The 18803-nt window shown below is 41.4% G+C and overlaps 1 protein-coding gene across 9 annotated transcripts in view; it reads right to left on the bottom strand.

Annotated features, from left to right (window-relative positions):
- Positions 1 to 18803, bottom strand: part of csmd3b (CUB and Sushi multiple domains 3b) — a 376450-nt gene that overhangs the window by 161058 nt on the left and 196589 nt on the right. For 8 of the 9 annotated variants that reach the window (XM_030411810.1, XM_030411811.1, XM_030411812.1 and 5 more), the window contains one exon: positions 13009 to 13216. In XM_030411810.1, the coding sequence (XP_030267670.1) occupies positions 13009 to 13216 (208 nt within the window). The remainder of the gene's footprint in view (positions 1 to 13008; positions 13217 to 18803) is intronic. The other variant, XM_030411815.1, reaches the window with a different exon arrangement.

Below are 18803 nucleotides of genomic sequence, written 5' to 3'. Positions count from 1 at the left end.
CCAGCACTTACTTATCAGGGCTAACTTTTGCTTTTCTGCCCAGGCTAGCTTGACTTTGAACTCATTGTTTTCTTCTCAAAGCACTTTTCTGTACTTTCAGTCAGTAGCTCTCGATGGCATAACATACCAGGGCTCAAGGTTACGTTACTGATGTAGCTCTTTGAATCCCTTGCCCTCTACCAAACTGGTTGGCTGCATATGTCTCCTCCAACAGGGCATGCATAATTTCTTCCCCCTGGCTGGCAGCAATGCAATCTTTGGCTGCGAGCCAGCCTCAGACGTGGCGGCATGGTAGTCGTTCTTAACGTGATACAGCAAAATTCTAGTAAGATTAAACCAAAGAGTGGGATCACACATTCATAACTTGCATTTTGACGTTGTTGCCTTAGAGCTTATTTTGGCTCACATCAATTTTTCCCTCAGACTGCTCTAGCTAAGCCATTAGCAGACAGTGTGTCTGTATGCAGATCAATTTATAGAACCGACATGCATAACCATTGACGTCCCCAGTTAGATCCCTTAGCTCCAAATAAGAGAATATCAAAGTGATAGATGAAAATTTGCTGCCAATTTTGTGGCCCTCTGGTCTATGCTTCAGTTTTTCCACGCCATCAACCACCTTTTGGATGAAATGGGCTGCCATCAGAAAAACCAGGCCTTATCTCCCAACATCAGTGTCTAATCTCACTAATGCTCTTGTAGCTCAATGGGAGCAAATCCTTGCAACCAGATCTGTTAAGCTTGGGGAAAACCCGCAACCAGAAGGAGTGTTATGGCAGCTTATGAATGATCGTGATTTTGGTAATTTGCAGATTCCACATGTCCACATGTACATGACTTTTGTCAAATCACTTAGTACTGCTTAAAAAATTGTGAAGACGGCTCAAAGCACTGACTGTGATGCTCTAAAAAAAACAATAATGAGCATAATGATACAAATTCATCTCTGACAGAACCACTTTTAAGTGCAGACAACGATCTAATCGCTAAATAAATAAAACCTGAACGGAAAAGTATGGCTTTACAGGCAGGAACAGCTGAGTTTTGTTTATTATAGAGAGAAGTACCCTGTGAAAAACATTGTATACCATCTGTTGGGTAATTTATGCTTGTGATGGCAGAGCAAGCAGGTTAGTAGCTAGCTACTTCTACTTCTTGATGTGGTGGAAAACACAGCCCCAGCCAAACACTCTTATGTATTAAATCCAAGCAAAAATACTGGCTCTGGTTTGTTAGACTACAGAGCGCCAAAGCAGACTGAATATAATGTTTTGGGATTTTATCATACTGATGATCTACATGTCTGGAGGACCAAAACTGGCCCATGAGAGAGCTTTGGCCCTCAAAAACTCTGAATAAAATGTGTGTTTTGTATTGGTTAACTTATCAATAGGGAATAGTGTCTTTTGTGACCAAAAAATCTGGTTGATAAAGCTAGTGAATACCCCATAACAAAGTTTAAAACTACAGTATCACCCCCCCTACCCCCTCCTGATCCCATATTTCATGTCTTCCTCCTCTCCTCTTTTCCTCTCTCTCTCCAGGGTTTACTCTCTGTCACTCTGTCTTTTCGCTCCTTCGTTTTAGCTCAGTCTGTACCCAGAAGCCACTGCAATTCTGGGCGGCTCCTCCCTCAAAATCTTTTCCTCTGTGTGTTTGTGTGTGTGTGTGTGTGTGTGTGTGTGTGTGTGTGTGTGTGTGTGTGTGTGTGTGTGTGTGTGCGTGTATAGCCTGCGGGACAGCACAGTAATCAGAGCAGAGACAGAGAACGGGAAAGAATGTGGGAGAGAAAGGGGGACAGAGACAAGGAGAGGGTGCTGGCGTTATTATTATTACATTACATTATTGTATAATTTCCGTGCCCCAGCTACTGACTCTTCAACACGCCACTTTTTACCAAGCGCATACCCACGCAACAAAATACCCAGAAAACACATGAGACCAGCCACGGACATAAATAGATGCATAGACACACAGAGACTGGCTTTAGAGCAGGGAATTACAATGACGGCGTATTTATGATGGTGGAATTGATCTGCTGTGGCCTGGCCCCGACTACATATCATGCTTCAGTGGTGCTCAACCTCTGGCATGGCTTAGCACCACCTGGAAAGGTTATTCGCTGTGGGAATGGTAAATATCAAATTTCACTGCCCGGCAACAGCGACCTGAAACAACAGTGTTGCCGTAGTGATGGCATGCGTTCACTATCATTAATGTCAGTGCTTACATTGCTTACAAATGGAACATATATTTAAATATGCCTTTCTGCAGAAACAATTACAGTATCATTGTTACAGACCTTGAAGATAATACAAAATAAGAAGTAACCACCAGAACAATGGCTGTGTTTTTTTAATTTTTTTTATCCAGATTTGTGTTTCTGATTCTCTGTAAGCCACAGGCAATTATGTGGATGACAGCTGAAAAACACAAAGATCAAATGCGTACGAGATAATCGAAGCTCTGTCATGGTGCTCTGTGGAAATTAAGTGCAAAAGTTGAAGATGCCTCAAAGCCCCGGAGCAGAAGTGACCTATTTAAGGATTGTTTTTTTTATTTATTTCAATTTTCAACGCGACTTTGTTTGCATAAACAGGATAATCAAATTATCATACACTAATCTAATTATAAACCTTACTTTGATTCTAAGAGTAATTTGATTAAGATGTTTACTTGCACGGCAGAAGAGGATTTATCTTAATATACCCATCTTAATGCAATCTTGCGTAGTGCGCGTTGATTGAATTCATTGTCATGTGTCATCTCCCTTAAATGCAACCCACGGCAGTCAATCTGGAAAACGTCCTGCTGCCTTTTTCAGCACCTTGGATGTAGTAATTCTGCGGGTTTGTCCAGATTTGAGACATTGATGCCAGCTGTGAAAATTTACAGTGTCCTATACGTGGCATGCTGCAGGGTTTGGACGAGCTTAGTCAGCTGTAGTGTTCACATCTATGAGCGATCTTTGGACAATGCTGCCAATATCACACGTTTTAATAATGCAGTGAACACTCTCCATATGACTGATGTAAAAGAAGCGCTGCATTAAATTGACCACGTGGCTTTAATGTAACTAGAGATTTCAAGTTAAGCCTTATGTACAGGTAGAAACTGTCAGACAAAGTTTCTTTGTGCTTGTCTGTCTCAGTCTGTCCTTCTCTGCCTTTCTCAGTCCCTCTCAATGCCTCTGTCTCTTTTTTTCTACAACCTCTTTCCTCGCCCATGAGTCCCCCTGATGGCTTTCTCTTCCTGTGTCTCCCCCCTTCATTCCCTTTATTCCTCTTTCCACCTCTCTTCCCCTGTCAACTCTCATCTCGCCTCCCCTCGTCCCTAATTCTGCACCTCTGCTTTCCTCTCCTCCCTACCTTCTTACCTCTCATCTCCACTTCTTCTCTCCTGGCTCTCCGTGTCACCCCAATTGCCCTTTCTGCTCCTATCTGTCTACCCATTCCTCTCTTGTCTGCTGTCTCTTTGCCTCTCCTGTCTTCTTCTGCGTGACCTCACACCGCATGCCTAAAACACCATGACACCTCTCTTGCTGTCCTCTCATTTTGCCTCCCCTCGCTCTGCTCCTCTCTGTCGGCTCCCACAAACAAGAGGGCGGGGTCCCAACAGATTTGAGTAATTTGTTCCAAAGGCTACCGAAAGGTGTGGGTTAATATTGGGGTAAATTTGCTTAGACATGCCTAGACAATAGCCGTGTAGACTTAAATTATGCTTAAGGCCACCAGAAATTGGATTTAAAAATTGATGCCCCCAGAGTAGCGTGTGAAGGTCACTTGTATAACCTTTAAACCCCCAGTGTTGCAAAAAAAAACCACAGGCACAGGAAAATAGTCTGCAGCGTGAACTTGTTTACAAGCTCTCTATGAGAGTCATTTGGCCTACAAATGTGACTGGTAATGGATTCTCCAGAGTCCTCTCTGACTGGAATAAGTGGTTGATGTGATTTGCAGCAGTTCATTTTGGGAAGAAAGAAACAGCGACAGAAACGCTCCTTTTCAGTGTGTTTGGGGTGTTTTCTTACTCTACTCGAGTGACAATCAACACTAATTCTGATGCAACAACGCCACTACACATTGAAATTAGAGCCACATTAAAAATGTTTACTGAACTAAATAAATCTAGAACATGAGAGCGAAGAAATGCCATCAAAACACCGAAGCCGTTCATAGTAGCTATGTTTTATAACCGAGTCTGACTACAAACATCTTAAAATATTCCTCAGGCTTTTCAAAGTCTAAAAAGCACTTTCAAGGCTCTTTCACTTCTTAGTGTTGTTACAGGTGCAAAAGATTATATACTCATACTTTACACCCCACAGTATGTACTGGCACACGCTGGAGTTCATGTCTACATCACTATAACAATGCGAGATGAACGATTTTCAAGGGCAATTAAGAGTATCGGTACAATGCAGTATTATTTGAGTGTTTGAGCGACACACTGTGTGTTCCAGCTGTTCTAATGGTGTGAAATTATGTTACTTACTAATGTTGACAGATGCCAAAGCTTTTAGCAGGAGTTAACTGGTGTATCGCCATCAGTTCTTGGTCATGTCATGTAAGAAACTAAACATTACATTACTATTACATTTGCAACCTTTGGAGCCAAATACTAAATGCTATAGCTCCTCAAATCACTGTCTTAGCCTTAGTATACAACCTAAAGAACGCGATCATGAACATAAACAAGACTTGTATGATTAGATCCAGTTCAATACGTCAGACTGTTGGCCAGTGATGAAACTGTTTAAGATGCCCTTGTCTGTGCACTTACAAGGAGATGGTGGCATTTTCTTCAGAAATAAATTCTACATTGCGTTTTTTTGTTGTGCACCACCAGGCATTAATAGTAAATACATTCATTCATAAAACATTTGCAAAAGCCCAACCCCTTTAAAAAATGGGAAACCAGAATTTTTTACATCCATGTTTACTAGCTTGCAATTCCTGCATTTTGCTGGCACACGGCTACTTTTCTTGGCGCATTACCACCCCTGTCAGTCAGTGGAATAGTGTGAAACCATTAGCAGGAATGTGTATCCCATACTCATCAAAACATAGTTCTACTAGTAGTAAAGAACTCCATGGGGGACTTTTAAATCTCACACATAAAGGCTCTTTCTCAAACACGAGTGACAGTCTACAAACAGAAAATTGGGAATGTGAACTTGAATCAGAAGTCTAGACCCAGGCAGGCCTGTTAGTGTGTATTTATAAGCTTGTGTTTAGCCTGTCCCTTTAGATACATATTTGAGATGATCAGATATGTGTGTTTGTTTGTGTGTGCGAGAAAGAAACAAACGGGGTGTGTGTACTTGTGTTTCAAGGTCAACTCTCCACTTCCTATTCGGGATGGTGCTGCTATCCCAGCATCCTCTCTGCCAGCAGCATTGATTAGCGCTCGGCAAGCATAACATCACGCACACACACGCACACACACACACACACACACACACACAAACACACAGACTTAAACTCTTATACGCAGCTCTTTTTTGCGTCTTTCAAAACTAATTTTACAAGCTAGAAAATGCTTCCAAGTTCAGAAATCACAAACATGTGATGTCTCATGATATTTGTATAGAGTGAGAGCAGACACAGACAGAGCAACACAAAGCTGAGCAAAGCAAAAACACAGACCAATTTCAACACTGCGCAGTGTGAGCAAATTTTGATTGATGATGTTGGAGAAATTGGGTTTGTATCTCTGGGACTAACCGGGACTCCTTTCCAATTGTACAGTACTTAGCTGCTTCTCTCGATAAAATCAAACAAAATCAGCAGGTTGGCCGTGCCTGTCACAGTGGAGCTTGTAGAGCAGGTAGCAGGTCGAGGCCATTTCTTTTAAAAGGCAGTAAAAATGATCAATAAAAGAAAGAATCGCAAAAATCAATAAAACAAACAAACAAATGAATGCAAGTCCATGCATTTTCAGGAACACTTTATAAAGTGTATACAAAGATTCCAAACCAATAACAGCAATAAAGGTATAACTTCTACCACCCAAGTGTAATGAAAATCCCAATAATAGGAGGGTCTGACAAAAAGTCTAATCAAGCAAAATAAATGAAAACACCTCTGATAGTTGGGTTGTCGGTGTTTAGGGCCTTAATATGACAGACTTAGAAATGCTACTTCAACTCTTTGTTTTTGAATATATTCAACAAAAATTGCATTCTTTATCATGCTGATTACAACTTCCTCCGCTCCCATAAGTGCCTGGTGGGATTCTTAAGATGCCCTGTTCGAAGCAAGCTATTAAGTTTACTTTCATGAGTTCTATTTAAGTGTGTTTCTTAAACCACCCATCCTCTGCATGTGTTTGTGCAAATCAATACTATCTTCAATAACCTGGACCTATTTGGTCTAGTGGGTGTCAAATACATTATGTAGTATCAAGATGCTCAGATCTGCCTCGAGGAGATTCTTTACATTCCTCTCTTGCATTGCAACTCAATATTGTTGAGTGCATGCTGTTTCGTGTGTTGGTGTACAGTACCAGCGGTGATGTTGATGCTTCGGTGGTAATCATAGGATTCACTATGTTGTTGAAGTGGGGTAAGAGGGTTTACTGTGGGAGGAAGGATTCCATCTTGCCAAACTATCACTGAACCAGATGCCGTTTTGGCAAACAGTGCTAGCTGCTGAAACACCAAGGTTAGGACACGTATAGCTTCAACTGTAAGCAGTTAACATATATGTGGTTACATCTAGTTGGCTTAGCCGTATTCACATATTGCATCTGAATTGCAGATTGAGCCTGCAACAGATTTATGTATGTATCTGTGCTGCACTGTGGCGTCTGGCCAGAATTAACTGTCTGCTAAACCAACTCAAAAATAAATCATGAAAAAAAAAAAAGAAACATGTCACTACAGCGATATGACTTCAGGCACTTGGCGACATGGCTCCGACTCTGGCTCAAACCTGACAAAATTAATTTTTACTGCCTCTATAAAACAAATCCTTGACAAGCGAGAGACTGGTAACTGACAGACTTGGAATAGCCCAATCGGCCAACACCATGAATGTGGTGATGGGCTATCAAGCAGGGCAGGTGCTTCTAAAAGCAGTGTGCTGTATTCTAGACTAATGTGGGGAGCACAGACAGATGCAAAGATACAGATAGAGATACAGAGATACGGATAGATAGATAGATAGATAGATAGATAGATAGATAGATAGATAGATAGATAGATAGGCAAGAGAGAGAGAGACAGAGGGAGAGACAGAGAGAGATCATTGTGTTTAAAATGCTCTACTTGGTTTCAAGGGCAACTGATTCTGAAACAACAAAATATAAAACGTGTGTGTGCGTGCGCGCGTACGTGCGTGTGTGTGTACTGGTGTGTGTAGTGTTAGGCTAGGATTACAGGCACTTAGCTCACAGCGATATACTACTCTCATAGGCGCGAGCACACCTCCCTGCATACTGATGAAAAACAAGTGTCTGTGTGAGGAGAATCTCTGTGAGGGGGATTGTGTATCTTTAAAGAGGTGTGGGTCTGTGTGTGTGTGTGTGTGTGTGTGTGTGTGTGTTGGCCTATGTGTGAACATGGATGCTGGCGACAGCAGCGTGTGTTGGAATGTGTGCGAGGCCGCTGTTGTCAGCGCGGCAGCGACTAATAAACACAAAACAAATTCTCCCACACGTTCACATATTAGCAAATCGGCCATTAGCTTTCTCTGCTAATTGCCGTTGGAAATTAGCATTTTAGCTATTAGCTTCATTCACAAATTGCCAATGGAAATTAGCACATTAGCACTTAGTGTCACGAGGCAATTGCTAAAGAATCAGGCAGCCCGGCCTAGTTTCACAGAGACTATCCTGCAACAAAGGGGTCAGTGGTTTCCATCCTTCAACAGCCAGGGCCAGCATACTGTTTTTCAATGGCAGAAGTTCTATATGGGCTTTGTCTGGAGATAGGTGACACAGATAAGGACATCTTTGGTTCATTTTCAGATACCAGAAAGGTTAACTGATACTTAGATACGAGAATATTATCGTGTCTGTATGTCTCATGAAAACCAGCATCCTTTAATATCAGGTTGTCTGGTGTTTTTCATGCCCACAATAAATAAAGATCTCATTTGCACATTTTCACATGGAATGTTGTGCTGTTTGGAAATTATGTTATGGGTCTTGGGACTTCTCAGGGACACTCTCATTAGCCAAGTCCTCCTCCAGTGCATTTCTATGCAAGTTGGCAGGTAATCTTCTGAATATGTATCTGTCCTCCATTTCTTCTCTTTGGAATTGTGCTTTGTTTTGTTACATAAAAAATGACTGTACAATCATCATGAATCACAGACCATGACCAGAACTGCAGTAACATGTGTGTCTGTGTGTATTATTGTGTTCAAATGCAACAACAGTAACACCAATGCTGATCTTCAAATTTGACAGAACAGACAGAGACGGAAACAGATTTCTATGTAAAATCAAAACTGTTTACTTAGTTCTCTTATTTGTCCCCTGCCTGTTTCTTCTGTTTTTGCTGTCTGCCAGTTTTGTTTTTTGGATGACAGTTTACCTCATCAAAGCTCACTCCTGTTTTTTTACCTGCCTGCCTTGGTGTTTTTGCATTTGGGTCTTCTCCTGCAAAACTTAGCAAAGTCCAGTACTTGAGTAAATAGACCGTCCACCACTGAGAAGAGATGGCATGTTGCACAAGCCCAAAAGAGCACAACAGTCTGGCGTTTTCATTCAGTCTCTTGTTCTGTACACAGAACTTTGCCAGGGTTTTCAGTGTGCACATGCTACCTCCAATAAGCCTTGGGAACACACCAAATGAAAAGAAGACTGACATCAGATTCTGCCAACAGAAACTGCTGGGCCAGTTTCACTGTCTGCTAAGTGCTAACAGCCGCTAATGGCAATCGCACTGGTGTTGTCCTTTGGTCCTCTAACAAGGTTGGACAATCGCAAGCAGATTACACAGAAATCTTTTAATGCTGATGTGTCGTAAAGTTGTAGTAACAAGTGTTTAGTATTCTACCTGCCCAGTTGTCATCTAAATGTGTCACCTACCCCTATTATTATCATCATTCTGATAAGACGGATAAATAAAGGTTGTTTACAGAGAAAGGGGATGGAAACAGTATTGTTTACAGAGTGACTTTCTGTCAATATCAAGCTTCAGGAGTTTTCATGAGGACAAAGAGGACAAAAATCAACTGATGCAACTGTACACACCGCAGAAAAAAGAATAGACATCGCATGGTTACACACAAGAGCTATACACATTCTGGAGCACAGAATTCTGTAACAAGCATAGATTCTTAGACAGAAATTGGTCTACAATCTTTGCACAGAACCTAAGTACAAAATCAATTTAACTTCCAACCAATTTCAGCTCCTTCTAGAGCAGGAAAGGGGTAAACACAGACCGTTTCATCCACTGTACTGGAGACAGTCCCAGATGCTTCAACATGGGAAAGGGCTTCAATGATAAGGGCTAAGTGAGGGGTTCAGAAGAATGTATACAAGGTTTACCTTCACATCCCCACAGGGTTTACGTTCGGTTTACTAAGCCTGTGTCCTTTTGTCTGACAGCCAAAAATACTACATATTTAATTAAGAGGGACACAGATCGAAGTTCAGATATTAACATTATATATTACATCCTGCAATTATAACATTAAACCTAAATTCACAGGTTCTATAATGCATTGAGATGTGAGGGCTTTAACTAGGATCATGGTTATTTCTGGATATGAAGCATGTTTTCTAACGGGAGCTATTCAACTGAAAAAAAGGTATACTGATACCATGAGGGGATGTACCTGGACAGCACACTATGCGTGGGTACACTCTGGCATTTAAACAATGCTAAATTGGTACTGCGGGTCTAGTTCATGCCAGGAAAACATTCTCCAGATGGTCACAACGCCACCACAGGATAGAAAAGAATCCATTGAATCAGGCTGTTTGTACCACAATCTGACCCTGTCATCGAGACGCCTCGAAAGGAACGAGGGAACATTGGTCCACTCCTTAGAAGCTCAGTTCTGCTGATAATATTAAGAGTTGTTTCATCTTCATGTCTGACAGGAGTGGAAGCATGGATTGATTTTTTGCAATGTTGCACATCAACTGCAACGCTTGAAGAGTTGTGCTTTTTGCGGTGTCCCTCTGAGCCTTGCATCACCTTAAACAAGTCTTTTCATGACTTTCTTGACACCTCTGATGAACAAGACACGTCTACCCACAGGGGCACTTTGTTTCCTTCCCAGGTAGGAAGTCATTAAAGTCACTTGCTTAAATCAGGAGTCTTGCGCATTCTAAAATGTACTCTTATAATTATGTACGCCTCAGAGCTGTTTGTGAACAAAGGGTGCTTACTCAATGGATAATAAGGTTGATGCAAAAAGTTTGCTAATGTGAAAATGTCAGGCACAGTCGTTTTTTAAATGTGAAATGTTACCTTCCCACTGGAATAATATGTTTTCAGAAAATCCTACAAATGTATTTATTTACACAATTATGACACAGTGTAGCGCTCCAGTCCATAATCCATTGCTAGCTAAAAGAAACCTCTTACTTTATTTAAGGTCAGTTTAGCATCTTCAGCTACTCATAACATCAGGGAATGTTGATAAATATTGTACATTTTGCTCCCGGCTGTTTCTCTGAATGTCACTGCTCTCCTCTCAGTACAAAACTATAAGCATTTTATCAGCATGACTGCCGGAAAAAGACCCATGGTATAAGGAACATCAACACAGCTGACCTCAGAGCGCTGTATGAGACTCTAGAGATAATTCAGCAGGTAAATATCTACGCAGCAGTACAGTACACGAGCCGAGACTGAATCACACACTGCCAGTCACCACCACATTATCCCCCGAAGGCCAATAATCTAACTCTGAGCCATAAATATTGGTCATAAATACTCCTAAGAAGGTGATATTTTCGCAGCTGTAATGTTTTGTATTTGTCCCCAGTTCAAAATGAAAGCTTGACACAAATTTCCTGAATGGCCTGCTCATAGATGATGTCTGGATTAACTGAGTGCACAAGTGTGTCTTTAGGCAGAACTGGTGTTTATGAATGATACTACTGTACTATTTTACAAATGTGCAACGTATTGAAGGTGTAAGGGAAATTCTCCTTGTTGAAATTTGAATGTTGCTATTTCTCTAAAGAATTACAGACTTTACCAAGCATGGTGTTTCCTGCAAACTTCCAGGGTTTCTTGACTTATATACCATCAGGTAAACAACAGAACAGCGAGAACAGATCTCCTGACAAGGCTCAGTCAATCAGTCACACACTCAAGTATTGATCCTGTCTTTATCAGTACAATAGCCTTGTAATGTTACCTAAGAGGGTGACTGTCAGCTAACTCTATTCTGACTTCCTGGCAACTGACAACAAGAATCACACAGGCTTCACCACGTCTATGGATTGGTTTCCAAATTTAAAGTGTCCTAGCCTGTTGACGTCCACAAAGTTAAAATAAAAGCAATAAACATGAAAAAATCAAGTATAAAAGTTGGCTTTTAACCTTTGTTGTATTTCTCCTATAAGTCTGATGATAAATGTTGTTTAGTCTTTATTTAAAGTATGTCTAGATCGCGTAAAGAATGATAACATCAGGCTTGTTATAGTTTTTTCAAGCTTTGGTCTACAGTGGCACGTTGGGAATAACTCATGCAGCCACAAAAAGAACGTAGGTTACTGCAGGTGAAATGTGAGCAGCTGAGTAGCAGTAATCAACTTTTGTGTATTCTGTGCTTCTCTTAACATGATTGCACGTACACACAGACACACACAAACACACACACACATTAATGAGGAGGATGGCGTGCAGCTGTATAGACACACTAACACTCTCCTAAAAGCTGCTACCTGGCCATTACCTCTGAATCAATTATACACGCGCACACAAACTAATATCCCTGACCATGATTAGATTCAGATTGGTTACAGCAACCGGAATGTTTGATCAATATCCTAATTTACCTACGATCTATACGCACCCAGAGCAAAACATACTGTTATGAGCGACCATCTGAAAACCCGTAAGAAACCCATAAGAAAATAATTTAAAAAACATGCATCTAACTAATGAGCGCAAATTAATTAATCTGTCTGTATTATATGAGGCACACGTGCACACACGCCGCTGAACTGCAAGATTAAAATTTTTTTTTTTTTTCCCATGGTGAAATTGCTAAGCTTCAATAACCACAGATAAAAACTGTACTTTATATCTGTAATAACGTTTTCATTTTATTACCTGTTCTTACTTGAGTTCTAACTTCTTTTTATCACCTGTTCTTACTTTTTATTGCTGTGCTCCAAGTGTGGTTAAATTGTTCCATAAACTCAGCAGTTATGTGACTATACCGTCTTTGCAGAAATGTCAGGTCAGAAAGGTCAACTGAATCCTTCGCTTTTTTCCCCCCCAAAGTATGGATTAGGACCACAGTCAGGTATGTCACAGCCACCCGATGTACAGTGGGGCTGTATTGTACCTTGTTTAGTCTGACTACCACTTTATTTCCTGGGGTAGACACTGGGTTCTATGATGCTCTAAATCTGTTTGGATATGTCATCTTTAACCTCTACCTGCATTTGTGCCATGAAATAATGGATATTCAGACAATGCCACCAGGTCTAAACCTTAACATCTCACCCTAAATTTAACTATATGACAATTTAATATTTTTTCATTTTCATGATCCTGCTAATTGTATTTCTCTTTACCTCTGAAAATAGATAGATATATAGATATATAGATAGATAGATAGATAGATAGATATACTTTATTGATCCCAAGCTGGGAAATTACAGTACAGTATAGAATCTGTACCCTTCTGCAATTTAACACTGAACTGTGACTCATCCCTACACTTCCAATCAGAGATAAGTTAAATAAAATAATATATCTTGCACAGATGAACGGCCAGTTCAGCCATATTCATGTTATCAACTTTGATTGTGACTTACTCACTTGAACGTATGAATAAATGAATGAAGAAAGCGACTCACCAAATGGTTGGTGGTTCAGATCCCTCCACTTCCAGGTAGTCATACTTCTCCTCTGTCTGGAAGTCTGTAAAGATGACAGAGATGGTGTCTCCAGGTTCGGCCAATAGGATCCAAGTACAGTCGGCCTGGTTACCATAGTTGCCGGGGTAACCGGGACTGGTCACCACCCCACTGCCGCCCCTCACAGTGCCCCCACATGTGTCCTCAGCTGTCAATCAAATCAGAGTGACAAATAGAAAACCTGGGTTAGGGAGAGGAGGAGGGACCGAGGGGCGGACTTTGTTTGTTAAATTAAATTTCTTGATTTTTGGATAAATTATTTTGATTTTTCTCCACAGCTATATGAGATAGGGTGGGTCAATGATCAAATTTTTCAATTCTTACCAAATTATCAGATCTAATTCTCAATAGAACTAGAATGATTGTTCGTCAAACAATTCAGGTAGATTATAGGTCAGCCAGCCCAATTCCCCACCTCTCTCCCTTTATGAGGTGATTTTTAGTTACCTTAATTTTAGTGTATTACAGGTAAACTCTTTCCTCTCAACTCCTAATGTTATTCTGTGACTTGAATGTTAGAAATGGATGACTTTCTAATGACACATAAACTGTCAAGTCATATTAGCAAACCATATTAGGAAAATATGGAGCTCTTACATCACATGTATTATGTAGATCTGAAAAATAGCATAAACATGGTAATATATCAGTTCTCTGCAATTAAGCCAATAGATTTGGGAGAATGATGCCTTTTTTTTAATTCCTCTGTTTTAAGTTTTAAGCCTGTTAGAATCAGGGCTCCGGTTTAGGGGTCAGGCTGCAGTTCCTGTCGCACTCAGAGCTGCTGTCCACTCCTCCAATAGCAAGGTAAGTTTCCCTTTTCTCCAATCACAGAGCTCCGCTCCCGTCTCCTCCAATCGCCACCAAGGAACTTTCGATTTAACTGTTTCCCAATTGGTTGATTTAGTTTTTATTGACTTATGTTCAATTGGTTTCAAAACATGTGGACCAGATGTGATGATAAATTTGCCTAATTTTCTCTAATACTTGATCACATCTGATTGATAGTATTCTTCATAATTGATAGTAGTGCTGATTACTGTATAACAGATAAAGACACATGGATTGCGCTGTGCACACGGCATAAATTATACACATATAATTTATACAGATACACTCACGGAGAAAAAATATACTACATTGGACCTTGCTGTGTCACTGGGACATTGGTTGTATGGCAGGTTGTTTGATAGGACTGAGCTCAATTCACTTTTTCAAAATACAATAAGAATGGGTGACTTGTATGCCCAAAATTTTAGAAACGGGATGCCTGTCTAAACATTTTAAAATGCATTTATCAAAAGCAAATTGAGCCCAGCCACGTATCCACTGCCCCAGTGATGAAAGATGCAATGTTGAACCTTTTTTTCTGAGAGCGTACAAGTCCAACTGTAAACATGGTATAAATTATACCTGTATAATTTATAGTTATACATAAAAGAGGAAGTACTGTATGTTACACACTCTTGCAGCAGACATGTATTTTCCTACACACCAGTGAGTGCAATCCAGGATGACGCGTGATTTATATTACTCTCCAACGCATCACACATTGATATAATCAGTATTCGGGAAAGACAGAGACACACAAGATGTGCGTTGTCCATAAACTGCACTCACTGATAAGCAGAAAAAGACGCATCCGCTATAAGAGTGTAGACAGGCGCTGTCAGGTATACATGCACATCCTTCGGGCTCACCCAGGTGGTGCTGCCTTGGGGGATGCATGTACAGATGACAGAGATAAGGTAGGGACCAAGCCAGACTCCACCCACAGGAGGGGTAAAGAGAGTAACTGTGGTCCAAGACTAACATTGAGCAACAGACGATAACCAATAGAAATGAATAGAAACAGTAGGAAAAGATATTAGAAAATCGGACAGAACAAAGTGCACTGAGTAGAGACAGGAAATACACAGAGGATAACGGGGGAACATAAATAGATAGGCACAAACAGAGACAAACAGAAGAACTAGAGTGAAACTAAAAGATAGAAAGTGGACTGAAATAGAGGGTTGGCACAAACCATATCAGATAGGAACGAGAAACGGGATGAAACAAAATAAGTGACTTGAAATGAATTTAAGATATATAGATCAATAGACCAGACCGCCGAATTGGGAACAATACACGCTTTTTAACAGTTTTTGCCTTATTAGGAATGATTGCATCAAAATGTGTGACGCAAGCTGGTGACAAGACGTGTATTTTTCCCCAACTACAGGTGCTGATGTATTGAAAAGAAAGTACAGGAAGGCATTATTTAATCATTAACAAATAATTAATTCAATCAGATTTGTATAGGCCACTGAGTCAGTCAGACGGGCAGAGCGACAGATAGAGACAGACAGGCAGGCAGGCAGGCAGGCAGGCACTGACAGACAGACCATTCATTTATCCAGATAGACATTCCACCCACAGCTAGACAGCTGAGGAGATTTGTGTAAATGACCCAACACCCTGAACGAAGACCTGCTGGGACCCCATCACATCTGCAGGAGAGCAATGATGCACTAGTGTGTGTGTGTGTGTGTGTGTGTGTGTGTGTGTGTGTGTGTGTGTGTGTGTGTGTGTGTCTGTGATGAGGGTCTGTACTGTGTCTGCACCGTGGGGCGGGAGAGAGTGCTGCTTGCAGGATGACAGCTGTCACAGGTTTATCATGACGACAGGACGTCCGCAAGCACTGGTGGACACGCACCCGCAAGCACAAACACACACACACGCACACATAAACACACACACACACACACACACCCACACACACACACACACACACACTCAAGCGCTCACACACAAACACACCTCTTCCAGCCCTTCAGCTTATTGATGTGCCAGTGACACTTGACAGACAGGTGGAAAGGCCTCAAGGTGCACTGATGTGTGGCTCTTATTAAAGGCGAGGAAGTGAAAAAAAAAGAAAAAAAAAAAAAGATTAGTAAACAAGAGAGCAGCACTCTTATGTGCCATGGACCTTCGGTGAATTTGACGTTATGATGTTGTAGCATTAAGGGCTTGCAACTGTATGGACATACTACACTTGTTGTCCCTCAAAATCCATTATTGTGACCTATAGCGCGGAGAAAAAAAAATATGTACCATTACCTTCGGGATATGCTAACTTGAATACTGATGTAGATCTAGAAGAAATCTGAAAGCCATGTAAGGAGTCTTTTAAAGAGATTTTAGGTGACACATGGTGCAATTAGGATCCTCAGTAATTCTGCTGTGTGTCATTCAGTGACGGCAGGGCTGTGCAGAGACCGCTTCAGGAGCAGCTGCTCTAATAGAAAGCGACATTTGTTGCGTGTTCACTGGTAGGAGGGTGAAAAGTCCACATACCTATAGCCAAAACTGATTACCTTCTGGTAACTCTGCGTGCGTCACACATGACACGGAACCTGTCAGTTTTCCATGTTGCACCTGCTAATTATGGCTAACCACTCACTCCTGCTCTATCAATCACGATGGGACATCTGTGTGACAGTGTTAGATATTACTGTGCCTGCCTCACATCGTATTCTGGTCCCAGCATCTCCCTTTTTTATAGTAGCTGTAGTAAAAAAATGAAATGAATGTGCCACTATTACTACTAAAACAGGTCACACTGAACTACTGTGATGATTCAAACATGCCATATCTCGCTTTCAGGCATAGTGCAGTGGATATTCTCATTTTAAAAATACTACGCCATCTGAATCGAGTTAAAGAGCAGAATTGTATTATGTACCAGTCTGATCAGCATATAGAAGAAATCTTTTAAAGCCATTGAGCATTGACATTAATTTGCGGCTGACAACTACGGTGCGTTTAGATCAGTGCAGGTGCATCCATTACATGAATATTTGAATGAGACAAAAATCAACATAATAGGTAAGAAAATCATCACAAGATGACTGATATCCGCTAAAAAACCTTGTTGAGTCAAGGCTGGACCTGTTTCAATGTGCATTTGCTTAAATCAGGATGCCATAGCATAGGACAGCTTTATCACAAGACTTCCCAGTTAGAGCACATGATTAATATTTCAAAACATCTGTTGTGTTGTTCTTCTTCATTACAAACCTTATTATTCATAAATTTCCTGTACATGTAGTTACCAATTTGTAACACCAGCATGTTGGCCTTGAAACCCAAAGTGGTCTGCACCTCACTGTGGGAATGTTCTCAGAGAGAACAGTTAGACACTAATATTGAGAACATCATGTAAATGATTTCCTCTAATGTAAGGTGTTAGTACTGCAGATCCCACTGTGAATCAACACCCAGCACTACAGTGACAAATACCATGTCACTGTGTTTTGACTTGAATAAAAAATACCAAGAAAAGAGGCTAAATTCATGGTTTCATTATAATCTTTAATGTTTTGTTTGTTTGACCAGGGTCTTGGAAAAACACAGATTCATAGCATCTCCAAACACTCTCTGTCTAAGATACTGCAAGGCTGCAGATCTATAAATCAAGACGATAAAGGGGAAAGAATCTTCTTCTCATGTGTGCCAACAGGAGTAAATCTACAGGTAAGTGAGGGCTTTGCTATCTAGCTGCAGTGTTCTGCTGTGATCTGTTCTTTGCTTTTTATTTCAGACGGCAACCTGGGGAGGCTGAACTCGTGCTTATGCCCCAGTGCACTGACCCACAGGAGGAGGGAAAGTGTGTGTGTGGAGGAGGAAGTTATATGTTAGTTTCCAGTGTGACTCTGTGTTTGTGTGTGAGGGGGAAGAGAGAGGGAAAGAGAGAGGCTGTGCTGGCCATGTTGCCTTCATTTCTCATCACATCAGTGAGCTGGTGTTGCCCTTTTTTGTTGCCTTTCCATCCCCTCGTTCTCTCTCTAGTTGTTGTGGCACCACTTCTCTTTTCTCCCTCCTGGTCTCTGCTCAGCACGCCCCTCCTCTCTCTGTCTCTGCATCACCATTTTTTTTTCTTAAGTAAAACAGCACATCTCCTCCTCTACGCTTCTCACATCTCTTCTCACCTCCATGCTACCTTCTCTCCTCCTCATTCACCCTTTCCTCTCTCCCTAAGACTCTCCTGCCTCATCACCACCTCCCCCCCTTCTCCCTAACTCTCCTCATCTCACCCTCCTCTCTCATGGCGTGGGGTGCTTTGATCACTCGTTCTTAGCCTCCTTATCCTGCCTCCCTCTCTCCCATCCGTTCATCCCCTCTTCCCCACTGTGCTGTCATCAATATCGCAGTCATCTGAGGATTCCCTCTTTATCCTTCTCCGTCTCGCTGTGTCTTTCTTTAAGATCTTACTCTCTCTGCATTTCACTCCCCCCTCTCTCTCTTACTCACTCACTCACTTACTCTCTCTTTCTGCTGATTGATTTTCTGTTTAATGGCTTTTCTGGCCTCATCTCTTTCTCTCCTCTCTTTTTTTTCCGCTCGCCGTTTCCCTCCCCTCTTCCTTTTCCTTCTGTCCCATAACTCCATCCCTTCCCTGCATCACTTTGATAGGCAGATCACTATCACTATCAGATTCGTACACACACGCGCGTACACACGCATGCACACAAGACTTCAATCACAGTGAGACCCAGTGTGCTGTCAGCCTCTAAGGATTATGGGCCATCTACATCATCCTCTCCTCTCCTCTGTCTTCAGGCGGTATCCATCCATCCCTTCTGCTCTCTTATCTACATCCATCCTCCCATCCATCAACCTCTTGCCCCCCATATGCTGTAAAGCTGAATATATATTGCCAAACCCTCTTTCTCCCTCATCGCTGCCTCCAT

This window comes from Sparus aurata, chromosome 3 (assembly GCF_900880675.1).
Source record: "Sparus aurata chromosome 3, fSpaAur1.1, whole genome shotgun sequence".
NCBI classification, from domain to species: Eukaryota; Metazoa; Chordata; class Actinopteri; order Spariformes; family Sparidae; genus Sparus; species Sparus aurata.
This window is presented reverse-complemented; position numbering and strand designations above follow the sequence as displayed.